Genomic DNA, 22,515 nt, shown 5'->3' with positions numbered 1-22,515 from the left:
TTATTAATAAAACTTATTTAAAAAATACAAGGCTTAAGTAATTTATTTTCCTTTGGTGGTCCAGCCTGAGACACAAGCCTTCTGCAGTATTTGTTTTGCTTTTCCCTCTATTGTACCGAACCGTGATGTCTGAACCGAACCTGTGTACCGTTCCACCCCTAATATATATATATATATATAACGTTTTAATCATAATATAGCAGTGCTATTGGGAAAATCACAAAGGCTGCGATTCAATTCAAGAACCCAGTGTGATTACTTTGATACTTTATTTGAACCAATTATTATTGCTTATTATATATCTGTATTTTAAGTCATTTTAAAGGCTGTTGTTCACTTGGATCTTTTTTTAATCACCACAATTTTTTCTACGATTAATCGATGAAATAATCGGTAGAATCCTTGATTACTAAAATAATCGAGACTCAAGACTGAATATGACCTCAGCATGCACATCATCATCATCATCATCAGAGGGCCGCTCTCACCGTAGTGTCGAGGAGTTGACGGACTGTGACGTCTTCAGGGTCCTGGAGCTGAAACGAAACGAGCCGTTAGCGAGTGTGAGGGCGCTACACTAAACAACAGTCCACAGTAAACAACAGCTTTTATTAAAGCTCAGATTAAAGCTCCTGTTTAGAATAGCTGTTAGCTCTGAGTGCCTTGAAAGGCGCCTGTAAATAACAGGTATTATAGTAGTTATGATCATGAGTGTGAGGTGTGCACTCACAGGGCGGCCTGCGCGCTCCAGCCGAGGCTGAGGGGGGGGCGCGTGGCGTCGGTGCAGTGGGACAGCAGCGTCAGGTGTTTGGGGATCAGCACCTGCTGGCCCAGCTTGCTGTTCACAGACAGCTGAGTGTTGTAGCTGTAGCGCTTCAGGTGGAGGATCAGCACCCTGCAGACACACACACATCAGGGCTCGTACACACACAAACATCAGGGCTCCTACACATATACATCAGGGCTCGTACACACACACACACACACACACACATCAGGGCTCCTACACACACACACACACACACACCAGGGCTCCTACACACATCAGGGTTTCTACACACACACATCAGGGCTCGTACTTTCCCACTTTTAGGGGTTTTCAAGGAATACAATCAGAGATCTCACTAATCAAACAATATCTTTATTATCTTTCAAATTCTAAAAAAGGTACATAGATAAACTAATAAAACAAAATGGTACATAAAGTGCCGCAGATGCAATGATTGTGTGTGTGAATACTTTAATCATTGAAAGGATACTATGACAGAAATATCGCTTTCTTTTTAATTGAACTGATTTCCTCCCCATGAATATATGATTGACCTGAAGAATGAAAGTGGTATAATATACTTGGATATTTATGAGCAATATCACGCTCATATCCATGCGAAATGGCTCTATATCTGTATCAGACGGGCTCTAGCGTTCATTTTTGTTTTATCGATAAAATTAAACACTAATTTCACAAATATTGTCAGTCTTTCAATAATTCACGCACTTTTCAAGTACCTTTTCATAAATGTGTGTTTTCCAGGACTTAAGTCAAATTCAAGCACTTCAAGCAGCTTGTACGAACCCTGTCAAATGTGTGTTTTCAATAGACCCACAATTCAAAGCTGCTAAAGTACGCATGTGTGTTTATCCCAACCTGGGAAGCCGGCTAAATTTGTGAGAGACGGTCGCTGCTTTTCCACTGCATTTCTCACAGGAATACTCGATCTCCTCCATCTAGAAACACAGAGTCAGAAGGTGATGAGAAGTGTATCATATGAAAAGTACCATATAGTGAAATAGAAGTCAATATCCACACACAAATTAAATAAAATCTCAAAACTGTTTTATAAAGCCAGACGAGATTTCAGGAAAAACATTCAGAAGAAGTGACAAAAAAAGGGTTAAACGAGTTGATGGACTTAAAGGGGTCATCGGATGCAAAATTCACTTTTATATGGTGTTTGCATATGAATGTGTGTTTGCAGTGTGTGGACAACCACCATACAATGAAGAAAATCCATTCACTCTTTTTTTTTTAATCCTCAAAAAGTGAGGATTTTCTGAGCACTATGATGTCATAATGCTCATGCTCCGCCCACAACCACTGAACCGTATTAGCATATTTCCTGTATTAGCATATTTCATATTTCAAAAGACGCGCTTCCTTGCACCGCTAATCTAAAGAGAGACGAGGGTACTGGTGCTGCTAGGGGGAGTTAGCAATGAAGGAGACACAAAGATGTGCTGGCGAACGATAGCAACGTGTAGTCTGACGCGCTTCTGGTCCATGAAACAACAAGAATTTAGGAATCAAATTTGCATAATTTGACCGCTCTGGGCATGTGACCGAAAGCACATGCCGTACTGGTCAGTCTCATGCGAACAGGCCTTTAATGACTCGCTCGCCAGCGGCTGAGATGAGGAGGCTCACCCTGAAGAAGAGGTCCAGGGAGTCCTGTATGGACCTCATCGGGAGTGTTTTCTTGCGTCGAGGAAGATCGATGGACAGATCGTTGAACTGCTCCCGCTTCGTCACCACTTCTCCACAGCTGCGCACCGAGGGGGAGACACACCAGAGTTAGTCATGATCTAACACAACACCAGCAGCGATGGCTATAGTCATGGCAATCAACAGGATTTCAGTTTTAAAAATAATTGTGATTACACCCAATTCAAAACATTGTTTACAATAATTTAACAATTTTCTTAAAAACAAATCAATATACAAAATCAGACATATATACCAATAGGAGCAACAGTAATAACAACATTTACATAGAATCTCTCAATTTAAAATTTGTCAGAATTTCTCAAAAAAACTTCCAGGAGAAACCCTTTAAAAATGGCCATTAAATATATTTTCTGAATAAAAACGTTGTCTAATATCATTTAATAAAAAAGGACATTCAATTAAAATATGTTTTACACTCAAGACATTCTTCCACTGATCACAAACCGGTTTCTCTTCCCCTTTCGAGGACCGAGTTATTAAGCATCCGTGGCCTCATGTTGGTGAGTGCGGGCAGGGGCAGGGGCAGGGGCAGGGGCAGAGGGGCAGGGGGGCAGGGGCAGGGGCAGGGGCAGAGGGGCAGGGGGGCAGGGGCAGGGGCAGGGGCAGGGGCAGGGGCAGGGCAAAATTTTGTATTTTTCGATTAATCGTTTTTCAAAATCGATTCTCAAAGGCCATGAATCGATTTTTTCCATATTTATTCATCTATAACCCAAACGCCAGTATTAGTTTCCCTCCACTGTTTATAGGCTAGCATGTTACAGCTAATGCTGGGAGATCTCATGTGTGTTTTATCTTAAACATTAGATAAGCTGATCCTGTTTGATCAAGGCGTCTGTTCTCACTCGTCCAAATTTCAACATCAATGTTTTCATCTTGCATCAAAATCCTGTCTATTCATTTGAAATAGAGCTGCACGATTCTGGCTAAAATGAGGATCACGATTCTGGCTAAAATGAGGATCACGATTCTGGCTAAAATGAGGATCACGATTCTGGCTAAAATGAGGATCACGATTCTGGCTAAAATGAGGATCACGATTCTGGCTAAAATGAGGATCACGATTCTGAAAAGCTTTATTATTTTAAACATCTACAAAACCTGAACATTAGGTTACCAAACAAGATAGAAACAAAATAAGACATAACACTCTTGCTTCAGTCAAATTTAAATAAATGCAGTAAACAAAAAGAATGTAATATTTAAAAAAAAGAAAGACAATTAAACAGACAACACTGGACGGTGTTACGCCAGGCTGGACCTATTAAAGATTCTTAGCAAGAAACACTATCAACATGTTTGGGTCTGGTGTTGCGCTGAATAGCGTTGCTTTTACAGACGTTTGTTTCGTCTGGCCGCCGGTACTTTGTGATTGAGCAGTTTTGTTTGTAACCATCTCATACTGTAGTTTAAGATCAGTGCTTAATTGAGATAAGTTTATAATAACTTTGCTTTTCATTTACTACTTAAAGCTCAGTTGAAGTTTGTCGATAGCAGCTACTACAGCTAAAACTACTAGCCTAACTGATAAAGCTCACACATTATTTAAAACAACTGAACAGTCAGAAATAAAATAAGAACAAACACACAGATTACAAGCAGAGATGAACACTAAAGGTTTACAAAGTCTAGCAGTGTATTCAGGTACAGAAATTAATAATTAAGCCTAAATGTAAAATAACACTATTTATCACTGTATAAATTAAATATAGTTTAATCTTTGTTAAAGCTGTACTTTATTGTTTTATATATATATATATAATTTTTTTTTTTTTTTTAGTGTGTGCTGTCACTTTAAGACCGACTGCACGGACCAGGAAAAACTGACAAATATCCGTTTCTTTCTCAGCTGTTCACGTGACAAACGAGAGAATACTTGTCGAGATGGTCATTTAGACCGGCATTTTGACAATTTTGTGTTTATGTGTCCGTTCAAGGGCAAGGAAACGCGAAAGAGGAATCAATTCTGCATTCGAGCGCTGTCTGAGACGCGTGGCTCTCTCTCTCTCTCTTTCTCTGCACTTCGAGTGTGTGTGGCTGTGCGCACAGATAACGCGCGAGTCGGCTCTTCTTCCGAGATTAAAATTGTTTGAATGAGTAATTGGCAAGACAATACACGTCCAAATTATGAACTTTCACTCTATGATAGTTAAATTTAGCAGATAATCCTGGAATCACACGCGTGCCGAACCGAATCTAGTGCGATCCGTTCCACCCCTAGAGCGTTCTCTCGTTGAATATCATTGGCAGAATCGTAGAAATGCAGGATTAAGATCGTGTGGGGGGTTGGATCGAGATCACGATCTTTTAACGATTAATCGTGCAGCTCTACTTTGAAATATAGAGTTGGCTTCTGTGTTAATGTACCCGAGTGTACCTAAAATAAAGAGTTTAATATACTGGTCTGTGGCTCTTCATTTCTTTTTGTATTAATTAACCACTTGTAAACTTATGGTTCACTGTTCTTTTTTTATAAATACAGGATTTGTATTAAATCTATATTCATGAGTCGAATCGGGAACCGAAAATGGAATTGAGAGATAGATAGTTTTATTTAATGCCCTGTCAGCATCTAAGGCTATTGCAAAAATGCAATTCCAATATAAATACAACAAAACCAAGTAAACAAACACAAGTCATATTATATATATATATATTTTTTAAATTAACATGATAAAAAAAAAAATCAAAAACCTTTTCAGGCATAATCTTACTAAATAAGCCCTGAAGTGAAATAACTTTGACTCGTATTAAACTCAGGACAGTCCAATCAAATGTGTTTTCCAGAGAGAGGAATCTTCTAGACATGCATAGAGTCGGTCTTCATCTTTAAGCAAAAAGCCAAGCTTGTGTGACCTACACGACATCTGCTGAACACCGCTGGATCAGATCTAGCTTTAAGAGCGATTAAAAGTCTGTGTGAAATTTCCGGATGAATTTCATATAGCTTATTACTCTTGCACACGTCCCACTGCTCCTGCCACCTATCCAACATACACCGATTAATCATGGGTCTGATATCTGAGGGAGGAATATGACATTCATGAACTGAGCTTGCGAACGGACACTGAATCGACGCCCATCTCCAAGTGCTTGATTGGCTCACCTCTTGCATGTGATGGTGTGCTGCACCTCGAACTCCATGTTGACGGTGACGGGGCAGGTGTAGACGCGCGAGGGGTCCGCCTCCTCCGCCAGCCGCGCGCTCTGAGGCTCGTCCCAGGCCCACGGCTCGCTCTTGCAGCTCTTGTTGATCTTCTCCACGTCCTCCTTCAGCTGGTCCAGACACTGGCTCAGGAACTCATGGGCATCCTGGAAAAAAAAAAAAAACACACCATTGGCACTCCCGCAGGGTCCGAAATTAACACCCGCCAAGCGCCAAATGCGGGTAGATTTTCCGTTTGGCGAGTATATCTCAAAAGGCTATCCGCCACAGTGGCGGGTGAATGTTCATACCAAAATAATAAAATTGTCAGCGCGCACGCGCTCTTCTGCCTCCTACGAGCAGAGAGAGAGAGAGCGAGAGCGAGAGCGAGTGAGTGAGCCCCGGCCGCGCGCGCGCACTCACTATTCAGAGCGGACAAGCGTCAAGCTTCCCCGTACTTTTTGACAAGCGTCCTTGACAGGGCGGCCAGAGCTTCTTTGCAGCTCAAGTCGGCGGCGGTGTGTACGTTACAGTTAACGCTCTATCTGTTGACGGCGCTGAGGAAAAAGGATATGTGAAGCTCCCGCCACTGGAAGAAGCGGTCGCCGCCCATTTGTGTCCTGCTCATCAAAGCCGTGCAGAGCGTCTTCAGTACTCGCGGATCGTGCACATAGATCGTGCATACTCAGCCGCTGGCCAGGCTGCTTCTGCTTTACACACCATGGCCGGTCTTTTCTCGATAAAATTAGTTTTCTCATAGCGTTTGCAACGCAATACTCGTTCCCTTATCTCTCAGGGAACCGAGGTTACGTAAGTAACTTAGCCGAGTACGTTCTGCCTTCCTTTGCACATATGAGTCAGGAAACAAAACTGACAAAAAAAATAAAAAAATATTGATTTCACCCCAATGATAGTAATATTTCATATATTTCTCTCATTTTGATCAATATATATATATATATATATATATTTATTTATTTTTTTATTTTTTTATTATAGCCTACATTTCAAATTTTGCTCTGGACAATTTTTTATGTTTGTATTCAAAATAATATGCCTACCTTATTATCTCGATTAAAAGTACTGAAATGAATGTATATGTGACAAAAAAAAGGGCTGTTTATTATTTTGGCCGGTAAAAAATATGCTTGGCTGGTGGATTTTTTCACCTACCAGTCCCCGTGGCAGGTGAGCCAAAAAGTTAATTTCGGACCCTGCACTCACGTCATATGAACATTACGCACCCGTTCACACCAAGAACGAGAACTTTATTAGCATCCACACTAGGGCTGTCAAATAAAAATGTAATATTCGTTGAATAAAAAATGAAAAAACTGCACATTCGAATGCTAAAACCGCACATGTTTGGAGTGTCGAGGCGCGCGAGACATGATGACGTAACGGACGCGTGTGCTTTAGTTAGTTTAGCCAGTTCAGCGCAGTGAGGCTGCGTCGCTAATGTGAAAAATGGTGGGAAAAGCCCACCAGACGAAAACACTGTTCGTGGGAAAAATCGTACAACTACCATTTTCAGAGCTGAGTGTGTGTGTGTGTGTGTGTGTTCATCAGCTAGAAACAGTCAACAGAAAGCGCTCCGCACTTGCTCAGATCAAGCTGAGCGTCTGGTGTTTTTGATGAACATGAACATGAATATGAAGATGAAGATGTAGATTGCCTTTAGAATTCGAATTTAGCTTTTCAGCCATTTTGCTCGTCCTCTGCTGATGTCATCAGCCACTTTAAATGCTCAGTCTCTTTAATATCGGATGGATACTGACTGTCTATGTTTTTATTGCTCATCAGCTGTTCACAGTTCGCCTAGACTCCGGCTCAGTTTCAAAATGAAGCCAAAATATTTTAAAACTTCTCATCACACAAAAGGTCTCTTACACAGTTTTGAGCCATTGCTTTAGCAAAGTATCTGTCAAACGCACTCAAATCTAATATGGCTTTGTGCTCTCATCAAACTGCATAAGACTTTGACTTGAGTATGTGATGCACTTTCCTCACGGGATCAGCTGGTGACCCGGTGTTTTCCACGTCTCAGAGCGGCTCAGAGTGAACCTCATCTCTGCGTGTGTGTGAGCTTATCCGGCATTAGCGCCACCAGTTACGCTTTATTTCCACACTTGCATAATTTCCTACATTTTTGTGGGAAGAGGATTACAGCGTTTTACTAGATTTGCAACGAGACGTGTTTGTAAACTAATTTTTTACAGAAACGGTAGTTTTCCGCCAAAATAAAAGCTCTTCCAAGTGTAGAAATTAGGACAAAAGTATTGTATTGTAATTTTGGCTTTCTAAAACACCAGTGTCAGTGTAGTGTAGGCGGAGACACTGCATCAACAACAAAAAGGGTCGAGTCCACTTTAAAGTTCAGGTTCATGTCAATTCACTGCCTTTAAATTTTCACACAGAACATGGATATATTAGATTATTATACATATATATGTAGGTTAGCATATGGTCCTTGGTGTGACCAGGCCTGAGGTCAAGACAGGAAGTGAATGTCTTACGTTCTGCATGTACCCAGAGAAGCGCTCGGCTGTCGAGGAGATGGCGCTCTTCACCCGCCGGAGAAGATCTTTCTTCACTTCTGGAGGCGAGACGTCTTTCTTGGCCAGCAGATGAGCAAAACGCCTTCATGTGGAGACAACAGCCAATCATCAAAAGGCTTGCTAGTGCGTAAACTTTTCAGTTTTTAGTAGGGCTGCACGGTTAATCACAATTTACATGCAATCACACTTAAATCGAGTTGGCTTATCGAGATTATGAAAAATCGGTGTGTGAAATGTTCAGAGGGATATGTGGTTTGTGTGTGTGTGTGTGTGTGTGTGTGTGTGATGCCCTCTGGTGTTCAGAGGGATATGTGGTGTGTGTGTGTGTGCGTGTGTGAGAGAGAGATGCCCTCTGGTGTTCAGAGGGATATGTGGTTTGTGTGTGTGTGTGTGTGTGTGTGTGTGTGTGTGTGTGTGTGTGTGTGTGTGTGTGTGTGTGTGTGTGTGTGTGTGAGAGAGAGATGCCCTCTGGTGTTCGGAGGGATATGTGGTGTGTGTGTGTGTGACGCCCTCAAACTGCGCATAAAATAATCACAGCCTTTGCCAAATCGCGTGCGGCTTCAGTGGGATTAATCGTGCAGCCCTGTTTCTAAGTGAGTTTTCAGGATTGTGTGACACGAGTTGTTAATTTAGTGGTGAAAGCCCCAGCCGTACTTGAGGAGGGCGTTGACGGGGACCCTCTTCCACGGGATGCCCTGCTTCAGCAGGTCGCTGGAGAACGAGGGCAGGCTGAAGAGGGACTGCAGGATGGCGTTCATATAGCAGGTGTTCCCGAGGTTGGAGAATCTGCAGGAGAAGCGGACAACAGGCATGTGATGAGCTAGAGACATACGTCAGCCGGCCAATCAGAGCAATCTCGGCTTCTCTGCAGGACTCAGCGCGATCATTTGATTACCACCATTTTTAATTTAAAAAAATTTGCATTTATTCATAAAACACAAAATAATATAAAAAAAAGAAAATATAAGAAATGTATAACAATCTTTAACTTTAAGTGCCACATTAATAAAACGCTCCTCTATAGTTTTTTTTTTTTTTATACGAGTAACAAGTTGACAGTCACCGAGCGTTTCTTCTGAGGTAAACGTGACATTGTTCTCAAGCTGTTTTAATGACGTCTTTCCGCGGTTGAAATACATCTGAGATATGATGTCCAACATTACTTCTGATGTTCGTTCATGCTAACTTCATGCTATAGCTAGTAGTAAAGCGGAAGAGATTATCGGCTCACGAGCGCTTGAACCTACAGCGATCTGTCATGCCATATTAAAGAGCGGCAAAAACACACTTATCGTTTGCATTTCATTTTAAAACAAACAGAATTTGAAAGGTGAGACTGTTTATAATAAGCAACAAAGCTTATCGCAATTAATGGATCAGAAAGCAGTGCAGACTAAAAGATCTCGAGAATAAGAATCCATATCAGTATCAATTATCGTATTATTCACGATAATATTGTGATTGTTGTTTTAATGATGTGTGATCTGACATTGAGTACGTCCCTCACTTTATAAAAACACACCTAGAGACGCATACACTTCGTTATGTAGTTTGTAAAATGCATTTATAACGCCCCCAATATTCAATATAAGGGCAAAAATACCTCTATGTCTTTTATATTTATATAAGTTAATAGTTAATATCACACGAAGAGTGCAGATTCTCCAAATATCAGCATGATTACAAATGTGACATTGATTTTATACATTTCAATAAACACGTAGTTAATATTAAGTGATAAATTAATAGATAGTCAATATCGCACACGCCGAGAATAAGTTAAAGACAGTATTTGTTACCGCTAACGTTAGCGTCACACAGATGACGTGTTTACCTGTCGTAGCTCATCCATGCTGTGCACGAAAGACTCTTCTGCACTTTCGCTCGGGTGTTCGTTCTCTGACACAAAGAAGATCCTGTGTCGTTTTGGATCTCTCTCTCACGCTAGCACAACTGGAGCCAGCGTTTACATTAGCATGTGTGCCGTCAGCATTGGTGTTCGACAGACACGGGGTTTGAAAAACTCTGATGTTTTTCGTTTTGGCATGTCTTTGACGCGGAAGTCTGATCCTCGCTTTCCCAGTGGGCATTTTGGTGCTCAAACTCAGAGAGTGAAATGTTGTTGTTGTTGTTTTTTTCCCAATAGAACTTTGATGCACATCGTTTCATTTTATAACGTCAACACAATAAATGATGTGATGGGCCGCTCTCCACAGAACACGCAGGTACAATGGCATTACACACACATTTTTAAACTTTAACATGTACATTGATCTGGTGATCCAGTGGAATCTCAGCAATATATCAATATTTTAGGAGAAATGAAACTGACAACATGGCAGTTGTGGGGAAGCAGCAGATTGAGCTGCACTGGCAGGGTCGGCGGGTCTCGGACACTCACCCTTGCAGCGGAGGTTGAGGCTGAGCCAGAGCCGAGGGTCTGGGCTTGTTCCAGCCACCGTAGTCCAGAGTGGGGCGCACCTTCTTAAAGGGAGTTGAGTGATTGGGTAACATTAGGCTTCTTTTGGCAGACGGACACTGGCCTGTGCTGCTGGGCCTGAAAATGAGGATTTAGGAGCACAGGGTCAGATCTCATCACTTTCAGCAGGTCATGCACTGATTTTAGTCTCAAAAACCCTGAGAAATCAACAGTTCTTGGTTAGAGTTACACATTACTGACGTAAAGACTTGTGGGTCAGTAAACTGATTAACTGTAACGGCTAATGGGCTGGTGTTTGTGACCTGGCCTGCGCTAGTTATTCTGTATGAAATTTGATCAAATGTACGTTATGCTGTGATGCTGTAGATCAGTGCCCGGTTTAGAAAGAAGTGCACAGTAGGACTGGCAAATAAAATTTGAATATTCGCTGAATATAAAAAACCTGCACATTCGATTGCAAAAACCGTGCATGCGAAATTTTGGTGTGTCATGCGCGCGAGACATGATGATGTAACGGGCGCTTTTTTTTTTGTTAGCTTATCCAGTTCAGCGCGGTGAGGCTGCGTCGCTAATTAGAAAATGGCGGGAAAAGCCCTGCTGATGAAAACACACTCAGTTGAAGGCAAAAATCGTGCAACGACACATTTAACCAAACCTGCACATCAGTCAGAGCTGAGTGTGTGTGTGTGTGTGTTTTCATCAGCTGGAAACTGTCAACAGAAAGCGCTCCGCACTCGCTCAGATCAAGCTGAGCATCTGGTGTTTTGATGATGATGATGAAGATGTAGTGAGGAGAAGTGGAGTGTTTCTGAATGTGTGTTCATGTAGTTCATTACGCTGTGTGTTGAAGTGTGTTTTCTCAGGTCACTGATGCACACACACAGTTGTATGCACTATTGTCACCTAATTTTACTTGCACGCACATTAAGGACATTATATTTATTTTAAGAACAATTGTTTCAAAAGTGAATGTCATTTCAATAAAAGATGCGATGCTTGATGTGGTTTATATGTGCTTATTGCGCTGGCATGCGTCCTCTTGAGGACATAGGAGACAATACAGCACTTCTATCCTCTAACATTAAAGATACTGTACCTGATATTTTTTTCTTCTATTTGACTAAAATGGTTTAAACCCCAAATAATATATTTTAAAAACAATCATCAGTGAAAAAAAAACAGGCTTTCCAAAAGCTCGTTCCAGGGACGGAAAGTCTCGGCCAATCACATGCTCAGGAAAAAGGGTGTTGCGCATATTGAACTCAGGGATGAAAATGATCAAATGAGCGAGAACATCATGAACCCTTTTCCCAAACCGTGTTGTTGTCTTATCCTGATTCGCTACAGTAAGTGTTTATAATCAGAGTATTTTAGACTGGTTCGGGTCGCACCACATGCGTTCTGTTTATTAACCGCTTGAGTGCCAAAACTTACGGACTGCAGCTTCAAATATTGCCTTTACAATTCAAAATATATTTAGAATTTTGCTAATATTTAAGAAATAAATTTCAATGTATCTTTTCAGCCATTTTGCCAGCGCTCGTGCACAGCCTGCTGAGTCCCGGGCTCTTTACCTGTCCAGGAACGAGTGGGTTTGTGTGTAGTCTTTACTTCCTGATCGGCTCCCATAAAAGGATGTTGGCTGAAGAGGAGCAGGAGTGTGTGGAGCTGAGGAAACAAAGCAAGGATTAATGCGTGATGGACCCGGTTGAGAAGCCGTCACAGCAGACACACCGTGAGTGTGAGGCACTAACCCGATGCCCGGTTATCCTCGGACTGCTTGAGCTTCTCTTTGCAGCTGAGCAGGAACTTCCTGGACGCGTCTGTGATGGCCTTATTGTTGCTGAAAACCAGAGAAATAAAGTTTACTCTCATTTAAGTACAAAAGTTTTAAAAGATTTGTAATGTTCACCATGTCTGCTTTTGATAAAAAATACAGAAAAAACAACTAGCCTAACTAATGTAAATCTCAAGCATTATTAAAGACTAGTTTGGGAACCACTGCTTTAATACGATCCTGCAGCGTGTGATGTGCTACGATTATCTAATCCTGCAGTGTGTGCATGTGTGAGATCTGAGAGAAGACAATCTGTAAAGATTCTCCTGGATGCAACCAGATTTCATAAGCTGACCGGCTTTACTAACCCCTAAACTTCTGCACAGCAGTGTCAAAATGATTGAAGTTCACACACACACACACACCTGGAAGAGTCGTTCTCTTTGGGATAGTCCTCGGCCAGATCTCCATCAGAGTTCATCATCCTCTTCCTCTTCTCACTCCTACAGGACAGCAGATTATTTTAGCTGAGCTCAAGGCTATCAATATGCTTTTCAAAATAACAAAACTTAAAGTAAACTCTGAATCAACAAGCACTCTTAAGCAAATTACAGTGTTTCCCACAGATTAGAAAGCAATTTGTGGTGGGGGGGGGGATTCAAAATAATTCCTTCGTTAATAATTCGTTACACAGGACTTTATTATATTAAATATTAATCAAAAATGATTCACACCTTCACAAAATCCAAACATTATGAGTTTTATTTGATTCACAGTTTATATAGTGTTTTGACCTTGACAACCCAATTGCATTTTACCGCAAACTTTCTAAAGAAGGCGCAATCGCTTGTTTGCTAAGGGATCAAAACTATTGTTTTTTCTGGGTCAAAACTGGTCTTCGGTGGCGGCCGCCGGACACTGCCATCCTTTTTTTTTTTAAAGCTGTGATTTTACAACTGGTTTGATTTGTTTACATTAGATAATGTATTAAGCTAACTAACATGAACCATGAGCAATACATTTGTTTACTGTATTTATTCATCTTTGTTAATCTTAGTTAATAAAAATACACCGGTTAACAGTTAATAATGTCATTAGCGGACCACGGCACGCGTTGTGTGATTATCCCGGCAGTTTAGGACATCGCACAAGATTTGTGTCAACACAGAAAACATTTAATCACTGCATAGGGTTTTTTTTGTTTATTCAAAGTGTTTTTTATTTCAGCTGAATGTGCGGTTCGCTTTTCAGAGAAGATAAGGCAACGTTTTCTTTTAGCACAATTCACGCCCGGCAGTAATTCAGGAAAAAAAAAATCTCCGAATGCTCCACGTGAAACTTCGGTCTTCCGATCTTTTACCATCGTGTCAATTCTCAATTGATTTTGATTAATATGCGCGAGGGAGAGCAAGACAGTTTGAAGACGGTGAGAGTGCGCGTGCGCGGCCAGGTCTCTCTCTCTCTGCTCGTTCTTTCAGTAACATGCGCAGCGATATACATCACTCACCGATCAAATAAGGCTTTGGCGGGACAACAATTCGCTTTGGCGGCCGAGAGAGACGGAGGGAGAGCAGGGAAAGGAAATGCAGCTGAACGAATACGCTGCGTGTTTTAAATAGCGTAAAAAAAATAAAAAAGAATAACGAAATGCAATATGTGGCGGCCGGTGTTGATTCTGTGGCGCACCGCCCCGAATTAGTCTATGTGTGGGAAACACTGCATTACCTCAATGAGCTCATCGTTTCTGCCTTTATTAAATTGTTTAAATTAACACATTTTTAAGCTGTGTGATTCTGTATATGTACATTTCTAAGACAGTCACCTGTGATAACATCACTCTAACTGTAATGTGGACTCATGCACTTTCTGTAAAGCTGTGTATTGTGAAGAGCGCTGTACAAATAAATGTGAATTGAACTGAAAAAGTGAAACGACACGCTTTCTAGAGACCCTGAACCCAGATCTAAAGCATCGCCGGGGGTAAATGTGCGAGCCTGCAGCCGAAAACAGGAAACACCGATTATAATAACTTATCGGTAGTCTCAATCTATTTTTTTCACGACACATTCATAATCATTACTTTTACCGGTGCGCTGTGGCAAGCTCTGTGTTTGAGTTTGTGCGCTGACTAGGATATATGTATTTTATACAGGCAATTAAAGGCTTGTTAATATAAACGTGCGATTAGTCGACTAAAGGCTTAAATGAACGACTACTAGTCGACTAGACACATCTTTAGTCGAGGTGACTGTGCGCACCTGTTCTCGGAGAGCCCGTTCCGGCCCGGTGTGGCTGTGACCCGGCTGGGGCTGGCGAGGGGCTTTCGGGGCGTGCTGTCCTCTCTGCTGTCCAGACTGGGACGCCTCGGGGGGGTCTGCAAGAAACAACGGCTCAGTCATGTGACGTTTAGGGAAGAGTTGAAGAGTACGTGTGGGCTTGTGATGCTGCGCTACCTGTTTATCTGACGGAGAAAGACCAGAGTCGTTCTGTGCCGCGCGATTCCCAAGAACTAGCCCAAAACTAGCACTTCCCTGGTTCGTCTTTAGCACTGAATGCAGGAGGAAAACCACAAACACAAATTAACAAGACTTGCTAGAAAGAATTGAAAGTCGGGCTGTGCAACAATTAACCGCATCCAAAATAAATAAAAGTTTGTGTTTACATAATGTGTGTGTGTACTGTGTCAATTTTGTATATATAAATACACACACACACATGCATGTATACATTTTTTTTTTTTTTATAAATAAAATATCATTAATCGTTGCACAGCCCTAATATATATTTATTTCTTATATAAATATATATTTATTTATTTCATATATATATATATATATATATATATATATATATATATATATATATATATATATATATACAGTGCTATGCATAAGTGAATACACCCATGCTAAAGTTGACTAAAAAGAGGAATAGAAAATCATATTTTGGAAATTGAACTTAATGCCTTAATTTAAAAAATTAGGAAAAATCCAACCTTTAAGGACACCAATTTTCTTTGTGAATGAATAATGTATCGTAAATAAATAAATGTTCTTCCTTAAAATACAGGGTGCATAAGTTTGGACACCCCTATGTTAAATTCCCATAGAGGCAGGCAGATTTGTATTTTTAAAGGCCAGTTACTTCATGGATCCAGGATACTATGCATCCTGATAAAGTTCCCTTGGCCTTTGGAATTAAAATAGCCCCACATCATCACATAGCCTTCACCATACCTAGAGATTGGCATGGTTTTATTTCAGTTAGCCTAATAGCTAGTTTGATTTGCATTGAGAGATGATCTTATGGAAAGTACCCCATGCCAATCTCTAGGTATGGTGAAGGCTATGTGATGATGTGGGGCTATTTTAATTCCAAAGGCCAAGGGAACTTTATCAGGATGCATAGTATCCTAATTTAAAAAAAAAAAAAAAAAACTTAAAAATAAAAATCTGCCTGCCTCTATGGGAGTTTAACATAGGGGTGTACTCACTTATGCACCATGTATTTTAAGGAAGAACATTTATTTATTTACGATACATTATACATTCACAAAGAAAATTGGTGTCCTTAAAGGTTGGATTTTTCCTAATTTTTTTAATTAAGGCATTAAGTTTAATTTCCAAAATATGATTTTCTATTCCTCTTTTTAGTCAACTTTAGCATGGGTGTATTCACTTATGCATAGCACTGTATATACACACATATACACACACACAGTTGACAGGGTTGTGCCGGCTAGAGTGTAACGGGCGGACACACGCACCTGCTGGTTTACCGAGCCGGACCTTTTCAAGGTATTCCTTCATTTTTTTTGCCACCAACATGTTCAGTTTGTCCATCATGACAACACTCGAGTCTTTCAGGGTCAAAGTCACTCGGTTCGGGCCGTGCGTCTGATACCACGAAACCTGCTTTACATTGTGATTCAGCTGAAATAAAATAAACAAAATGAGATTAAATAGCATTCAGAAAAACACATGTAATGCTCATGCCTTAATTAGACTGTGTGTCTCTAATAGTGGTTTCTAAACACACATTTCTAAAGGTGTCTAAATGCTAAAGAAGCTGTCGTCCTCCAGTCCTTCTGTCTCTGACTGATAGTTCACACTGTTTTACCCAGTAAAGCTCTTCAGTATAACTGTACAAACGTCCTCCTTCAGCTCGAGCCTCACGAGTCTTTCTGAGTCAAATCTGCTCTGATTTTATCAAGGAAACGCTAGAATAACTTTGATATTGTTAGTAGAGATGCAACGATTACAATTTTCTAGGCCGATTCCGATTTCTCATTGAGTTTGACCTGCCGATACCGATTTTAGCCGATTACGATTTAATTTTTTTCTAACCACTTTACAGCACACACACATATTTGTTTTCGATCTTTTCTTTAACCCTTAAGTTTAAAATATTCTAACTGTTTAATATCGTAATTTCGCTTTTCCTTTTTTATTCAAAATATTCATAAACTTGCTTACCATGTCATCAACTAGCCTATCTGATATTCCGATTCTCAAATACGTGTGAGTGAGTGTGTTTGGTCGTTTAAAAACCTTTATAAATAATCTTGATCAATAACATGAGATTGGCGCTGCAATGTTGTCCTGTCAGTCGGATTTACAGCACGTGAATTCATCAGTTTCTCCCGAAATAAATGCAAGAAAGTGGCCGGTGAACTGAGAAGAATAGAGTAAACTTTATAGTTACTTCTCCTATGTTTGTCTGATATGAATAACACATGTCGGCAAATTATATTGTCATTGCTGCTTCCACAGACATCAGTGTGTATTTTACAAACTCCAAATGTATTGTTTTACTCGTGCTTATGTGTATTTAAATATCTGAAACCTAAAATAAACATTATGAGGTTGAAAACACTGCTTAGTTGTGATATATGACAGCGCTGAACGCGTCCGACTCTGGCTCAGCGCCAGCCAACGCGCGAAAGCACAGTTTGAATCTGGCAGTGATGCGACGTCACTGAACATGCTAAATGTGGCACCGTAACGTTACTCTCAGGGGCACAGAAATAAAAATCCCATATATGAGACCGTACCTCTCAAAAGGTTAATCATGCGGCGCCCGAGTGCATTTGTTTGACCGGCATAAAATCGGCATATTGACCGGCCGGTCGCTGGTCAGGGCCGATCACGTGAAAATCGGCCAATTCCGGTCACCAGCCGATCAATCGGTGCATCTCTAATTGTTAGTAATATTTCAAGATGAACACTTACTGAAGCAGCTTTACTGGATTATCCATCATTTATTAGATCAAATGATCATCAGGCTTTAGAGGAAGGTTTATTTGTTCATCTCTCAATCATTAATGTATGGCATTGCATTATATGTTTTAAAACTACAGAGCTTTGATAAAAAAAATTAAAACAGTATTTAATCTGTTGAGTAACGATACTCAAACCGAACCGAAAAAACTAATTTTTCTTCCTTGACATTTGATTAAACAGTAATTAGGCGTGTAACGGTACACATATGCGCCGTGCGAATGTTTCGTGTGTCTTCTGTGTACTGGACGAACACTGCGTTGAAGCCTAACCATCACATTAACCACCAATAATCACAATTATTGGTGTAATCTTTCAAATTCTGTCCATTCTTCACGAAATTCAAACATTGAATTTATTTTATAAATAAAGCACGAGTGAACGCGATCATCTCTTCCTCAGTCACAGAATAAACACCTGAAGGCATGCCGACAGATACGGTACCCACTGAAACGCATCATCTCTCGAGCAGTCGCTCAATCAGTGCTTCATCGCGGGAAAGACCAATATAAATCAGGTTGTAAACAATGTCACATTTACCTCAGGCAAGTCATTCAGTGTCCACTAGGGGTGTGTGATATACATCGTCTGCGATAATATCGTAATTGTTTTTTTAACGATGTGCGATTTGAAATTATCGAGTATAGCCTAACCCTCACACACACCCAGAGAGTGTACGCATACTCTACGTGATGCAGTCTTGTAGATGAGACTAGTGCGGATGCGCATTAGAGCACGCTTTCACTGAGGGGTTTAGTCTTTATATAATTTAGTAATAAATATAGAGGCGGCCAAATATCAGCATGATAAATGTGATATTGATTTTATACAAGTTTAATAAAGTTTATATTGAGTGACTTACATTTTAGACTAACACTATTTCACCAACGAAAATAGTTCATAAATCCACACACGGCGGGGTCTCCTTCAGCTGTGTGAGCGAACCCGTTGACTAGGATAGATTAAGAGTCAAATGCTTCTTTCCTTGAATGAATCGGTTGAACCTCAATGATTCGCTCATTAACAGTGCCTCGCTGCCACCTACTGGCGGTTTCAATCTCACATTTCACGTATCTTTTCAATATTCAATATTGCAAAGATGAATTTTGTTGATACTGATTTCATTTGATTGGTAACAGCCCAATTGTGTCTAATTTTTATAATTGAATTTGATTAAAATTTACACAAAAGATTTAAAAAATGGTATAAAAAAAAGGCCTTAAAAAGGTAAAAATGCCCATATTAGGTAAAAATCAATTGAAACATTGTAAAAAATTATTTCTGTCACTGCTGTGAACTGACCAAACATCAAACACCGTAGGAGTCGGCTGTCCACGACAGTCCTAAACCTGCCAAACTACCCACACAAACACACTCAGCAAAATATCGTCAAATAATCGTTAGAGAAAATCCCCGAAAATATCGAGATATAATTAGTCAATATCGCACTAGTGTCCACAGCTTGTTAGCTTGCAACTCAACTCTTTTGCTAAATATATGCACTATAAAAGCTAGGGATGCTCATATTGACCGTTTAACCGTTAACCGAAAGTAAAAATTTTGACCGATTAATACTATCAGTTAAACGGTTTAAAACGTTTTTTTTTTAAGCTTTTTTTTTTTTTTTTTTTTTGCTGCATGGTTTAAAACTAAAATACTATAGGCTATAGCTTATATTTATTAACTCAAGGAGCGCGTAGACACGCGCAACCACACACGTATCTAGCGAGACGTTACCTGTGTATTCCCGGGACATCGATCCGTCCCATAGGAGAGGGTGTTTTCAGCCGCGGGTCTAATGGCGTGTTCACACCAAACGCGAATTTAATTATTTGCACGAGTAGATTACATACAAAGTCAATGCAAAGACGCGAATGACGCGAATTGGGCGACGCGTTTGCCGCGAAAGCTGGATAATGGCCTCAATCGCGTCTTCCACGCAAGACAAGTTGAAAAATTTCAACTCGAGCAGAAAATTTGCGTGAAGAGGTGAAATTCACCGAGTTGAGTGCGCCTCTGGATGGTGATGTGAACCCAGTCCCAGACACATCGGCGTTTGGCTTTCCTCCGTATTTGGGACTTCCACAACAAGTACAGAGCAGCAATATCATTCATTTCAGGCATGACGGAAAAATTATGGCAGAAAGAAATTGTGTTGTTGTTGATGATGATGACACACTCCTTTGCGCGGTATATTTTTATTCGCGAGTGACGCGAAAAACAAGAAAAACATCCCGCGAGTAATCTAGAGCGAGTAAATAACGCGATGCGAATATACACTTCGCGTTTGACTGTCAACAGCCTGCGCTCCAGACTGAGCCCACATCACGTTGATTGATATGTTGCTTTTTTTAAATAAAAATTAGACAAGGTGTTGAGGTAGGGCTGCTATTTTTATTTAACGAAAAATCTTAAGTCTAAAGAAAAAAAAAAAAATCCGGTTTTTGAAAGCTTTGTTCAAACGGATTCAGTGTTTTCTTTTTGTCATCTTAATTTAATTATTTAAGTTTAAAAAATATATTTAGTGTAGGCCTATTTTGTTTTTTATTTGTATTATTTTGTTCTGGTTTTCTCTCACTGTCAGAAATGCTGCAGGTGCGTGAAAATTTAAACTGAATCCAGGTTCTGTTGTTGATCTGTTCTGTATGCTGCTGTTTGCACTTTGCACGTTAAAATAAACCCTTAAAAAAAAAAAAACCTTTTTTTAAAGGGTCACAGATATACGCGTCATTTTTATTTGGAATCTTATCAGTTAACGGTTAATAATCTATTAAAGAGTGCCGGTTGTCGGTCGGGAAAATTAATCGAAATGAGCATCCCTAATAAAAGCCTATATTATATTTAACTTAACCAGATAAGGATGGCTTGATTATTTAATGTATGCTTACAATATCTGTAATGACAATGACAGCCACTGGGTAAATTATTACATTTCAACAACGAATTGGATTAATTGGAAGTTAAGAAGTTAATGCAAAAACTGGCTTATGTGCAGTTTACGTGTTTGCGTACAATTTGCTGTCTGAGTGTTGATTATTATATCTAGAAATAAATAGCAAATTAATTTAGGCTAATAGTCGGGGCTCTGTTGTTAATCTTTAATATTATAGTAATGTGCAAGAAGTTAGGGCTCTATATAGTTTACAGCATTTCTGAGATAGACGTTTATCCTTAAGAATCTTTCAATTATATATATTAGACAGAGACACATTTTATTCGGTAAAACACGGTTTAAATAAATAAATAAATATTTTTTTTCTTTTGTTTTCTCCCCTCTGCTTCAAACCGAGGTACGTACCGAACCGTCAGCTGTGTGTATCGTTACACCCCTAATTAAATATCATATTACTTAGACACATTACTGGCAGATAGAGAGACGACTGATATTTATATGATTTTGTCCATTTAAATAACAGCATCTGCACCAAACTGCATATTTCTGAATAAACCTGAGCTGTTATTCCCCTTGATATTCTCACTATATGAGTTATAAAAAACTGATGCATCAAATATGATACTTCAAAAATGCATATTTGCGTAACTTTCTTTTTAGATTTGGTCTAAAGGTTTAATCCACTTTAAATAACACCACCAAAAGTTTCCTGAGCATTGTGTCACATGTGTGTGACGTGTGTGTTAAGACGGGGTTTCTGCACCTGGAACATCCTGGGCGCTCCGCCGCTGTTGAACTTCACCAGCAGGTTTATCTTGTTGTCCCTCTCGTGGATTTCGAAGACGCCCTCTCTCCATTTGGTGGTTCCCAGTTCCCCACAGCGGATGCGGATGCGGACCGGGCCGCCGCTGGTCAGTCTGGGCCCGGAGACAGACATCAGGACCTCCTCGATCTCCGGCACACAGAAGAGGCCAACGATCCTGACAGAAAACCAGGTGACACGTGAAGATGCCTGAGACGCAGAGGGGGACAATGTATATAAACGTACTGCACACACACATAAGGTCTGCAATCAGTGGCTACGTTTACATGCACAACTTTGAACGAATTCATTCCAATATATGGATCTGAATGTAGTGTTTACATGAACGCTCATCATGTGATCGGGTGTGTGTATGTGTCACAAGATTCAAATCAGGATATATCTTTGACATGCGCAAACTGCAGGAATACACAACGTTTCCCACAGTCTGCTCATAATAACTATTCTCATACATCAGTTCTTTATTGGTTTTAAATGAGTAAATGAGCATATGAGCCGTTGTGCCGCTGCTTATATTGATCTGTGGACGAGAGTCTGAAACAGGGGCTGCTGGGCCGTTGTCCTGCTCCACTTCACACACGCAGGGAAAGGAGGATTATAGACTGACGAGACACTCGTTTATAGGAACAACAGCTCGTTCCTCATTCGTCATTACGCTCTCTCTACATCACTGCACATGCGCAGTCCTCTCAGTGTCCGTTCTCAGTCCGATCAAGTGTTTACATGTTCCCTCGATCGGATTAGGAAAGGAATAAACCTCCTCTTTCAATCCCATCGAAATGTCATTCAGATCGAGCTCAATCGCATCGATTAACGCGTTTACATGAAGACTTTTCAGTGCGATTGAGCCGTCGATCCCATTATTTGGTTGCATGTAAACGTAACCAGTGTTTCTCAAAGTCCCCCAGTGGTGAAAATCCAGCTTTTAATGTTGTTTATATGTCTATGTGGTGTTTTTATTATGCTTTAAGACAAAGCATGTGTAAATTCATAAGTCGACACCATTGCTGAGTATTTTCTGCTTAAAACTGCAGTGAACCAAAGACAGTCTCAAAAACACGCTTTGAAATCGCTGGTGTTTCTGACGTCACAAACTA

The 22,515-nt window shown here is 40.3% G+C and overlaps 1 protein-coding gene across 2 annotated transcripts in view; it reads right to left on the bottom strand.

Moving 5' to 3' along the window:
- usp37 (ubiquitin specific peptidase 37) overlaps nucleotides 1-22,515 on the bottom strand; it is a 38,346-nt gene that overhangs the window by 13,400 nt on the left and 2,431 nt on the right. For both annotated transcript variants that reach the window (XM_084420765.1, XM_084420764.1), the window contains exons 2-16: nucleotides 21,359-21,607; nucleotides 16,190-16,355; nucleotides 14,877-14,971; nucleotides 14,682-14,797; nucleotides 12,849-12,926; nucleotides 12,401-12,489; nucleotides 12,221-12,314; nucleotides 10,608-10,763; nucleotides 8,861-8,992; nucleotides 8,165-8,288; nucleotides 5,610-5,815; nucleotides 2,426-2,543; nucleotides 1,649-1,728; nucleotides 731-895; nucleotides 489-536 (exon numbers count right to left, since the gene is read on the bottom strand). In XM_084420765.1, the coding sequence (XP_084276891.1) occupies nucleotides 489-536; nucleotides 731-895; nucleotides 1,649-1,728; nucleotides 2,426-2,543; nucleotides 5,610-5,815; nucleotides 8,165-8,288; nucleotides 8,861-8,992; nucleotides 10,608-10,763; nucleotides 12,221-12,314; nucleotides 12,401-12,489; nucleotides 12,849-12,926; nucleotides 14,682-14,797; nucleotides 14,877-14,971; nucleotides 16,190-16,355; nucleotides 21,359-21,532 (1,841 nt within the window). In that variant the 5' untranslated portion in view covers nucleotides 21,533-21,607. The remainder of the gene's footprint in view (nucleotides 1-488; nucleotides 537-730; nucleotides 896-1,648; nucleotides 1,729-2,425; nucleotides 2,544-5,609; nucleotides 5,816-8,164; nucleotides 8,289-8,860; nucleotides 8,993-10,607; nucleotides 10,764-12,220; nucleotides 12,315-12,400; nucleotides 12,490-12,848; nucleotides 12,927-14,681; nucleotides 14,798-14,876; nucleotides 14,972-16,189; nucleotides 16,356-21,358; nucleotides 21,608-22,515) is intronic.

The sequence above is a fragment of the Rutilus rutilus genome, assembly GCF_951802725.1.
Source record: "Rutilus rutilus genome assembly, chromosome: 10".
NCBI lineage: Eukaryota > Metazoa > Chordata > Actinopteri > Cypriniformes > Leuciscidae > Rutilus > Rutilus rutilus.
This window is presented reverse-complemented; position numbering and strand designations above follow the sequence as displayed.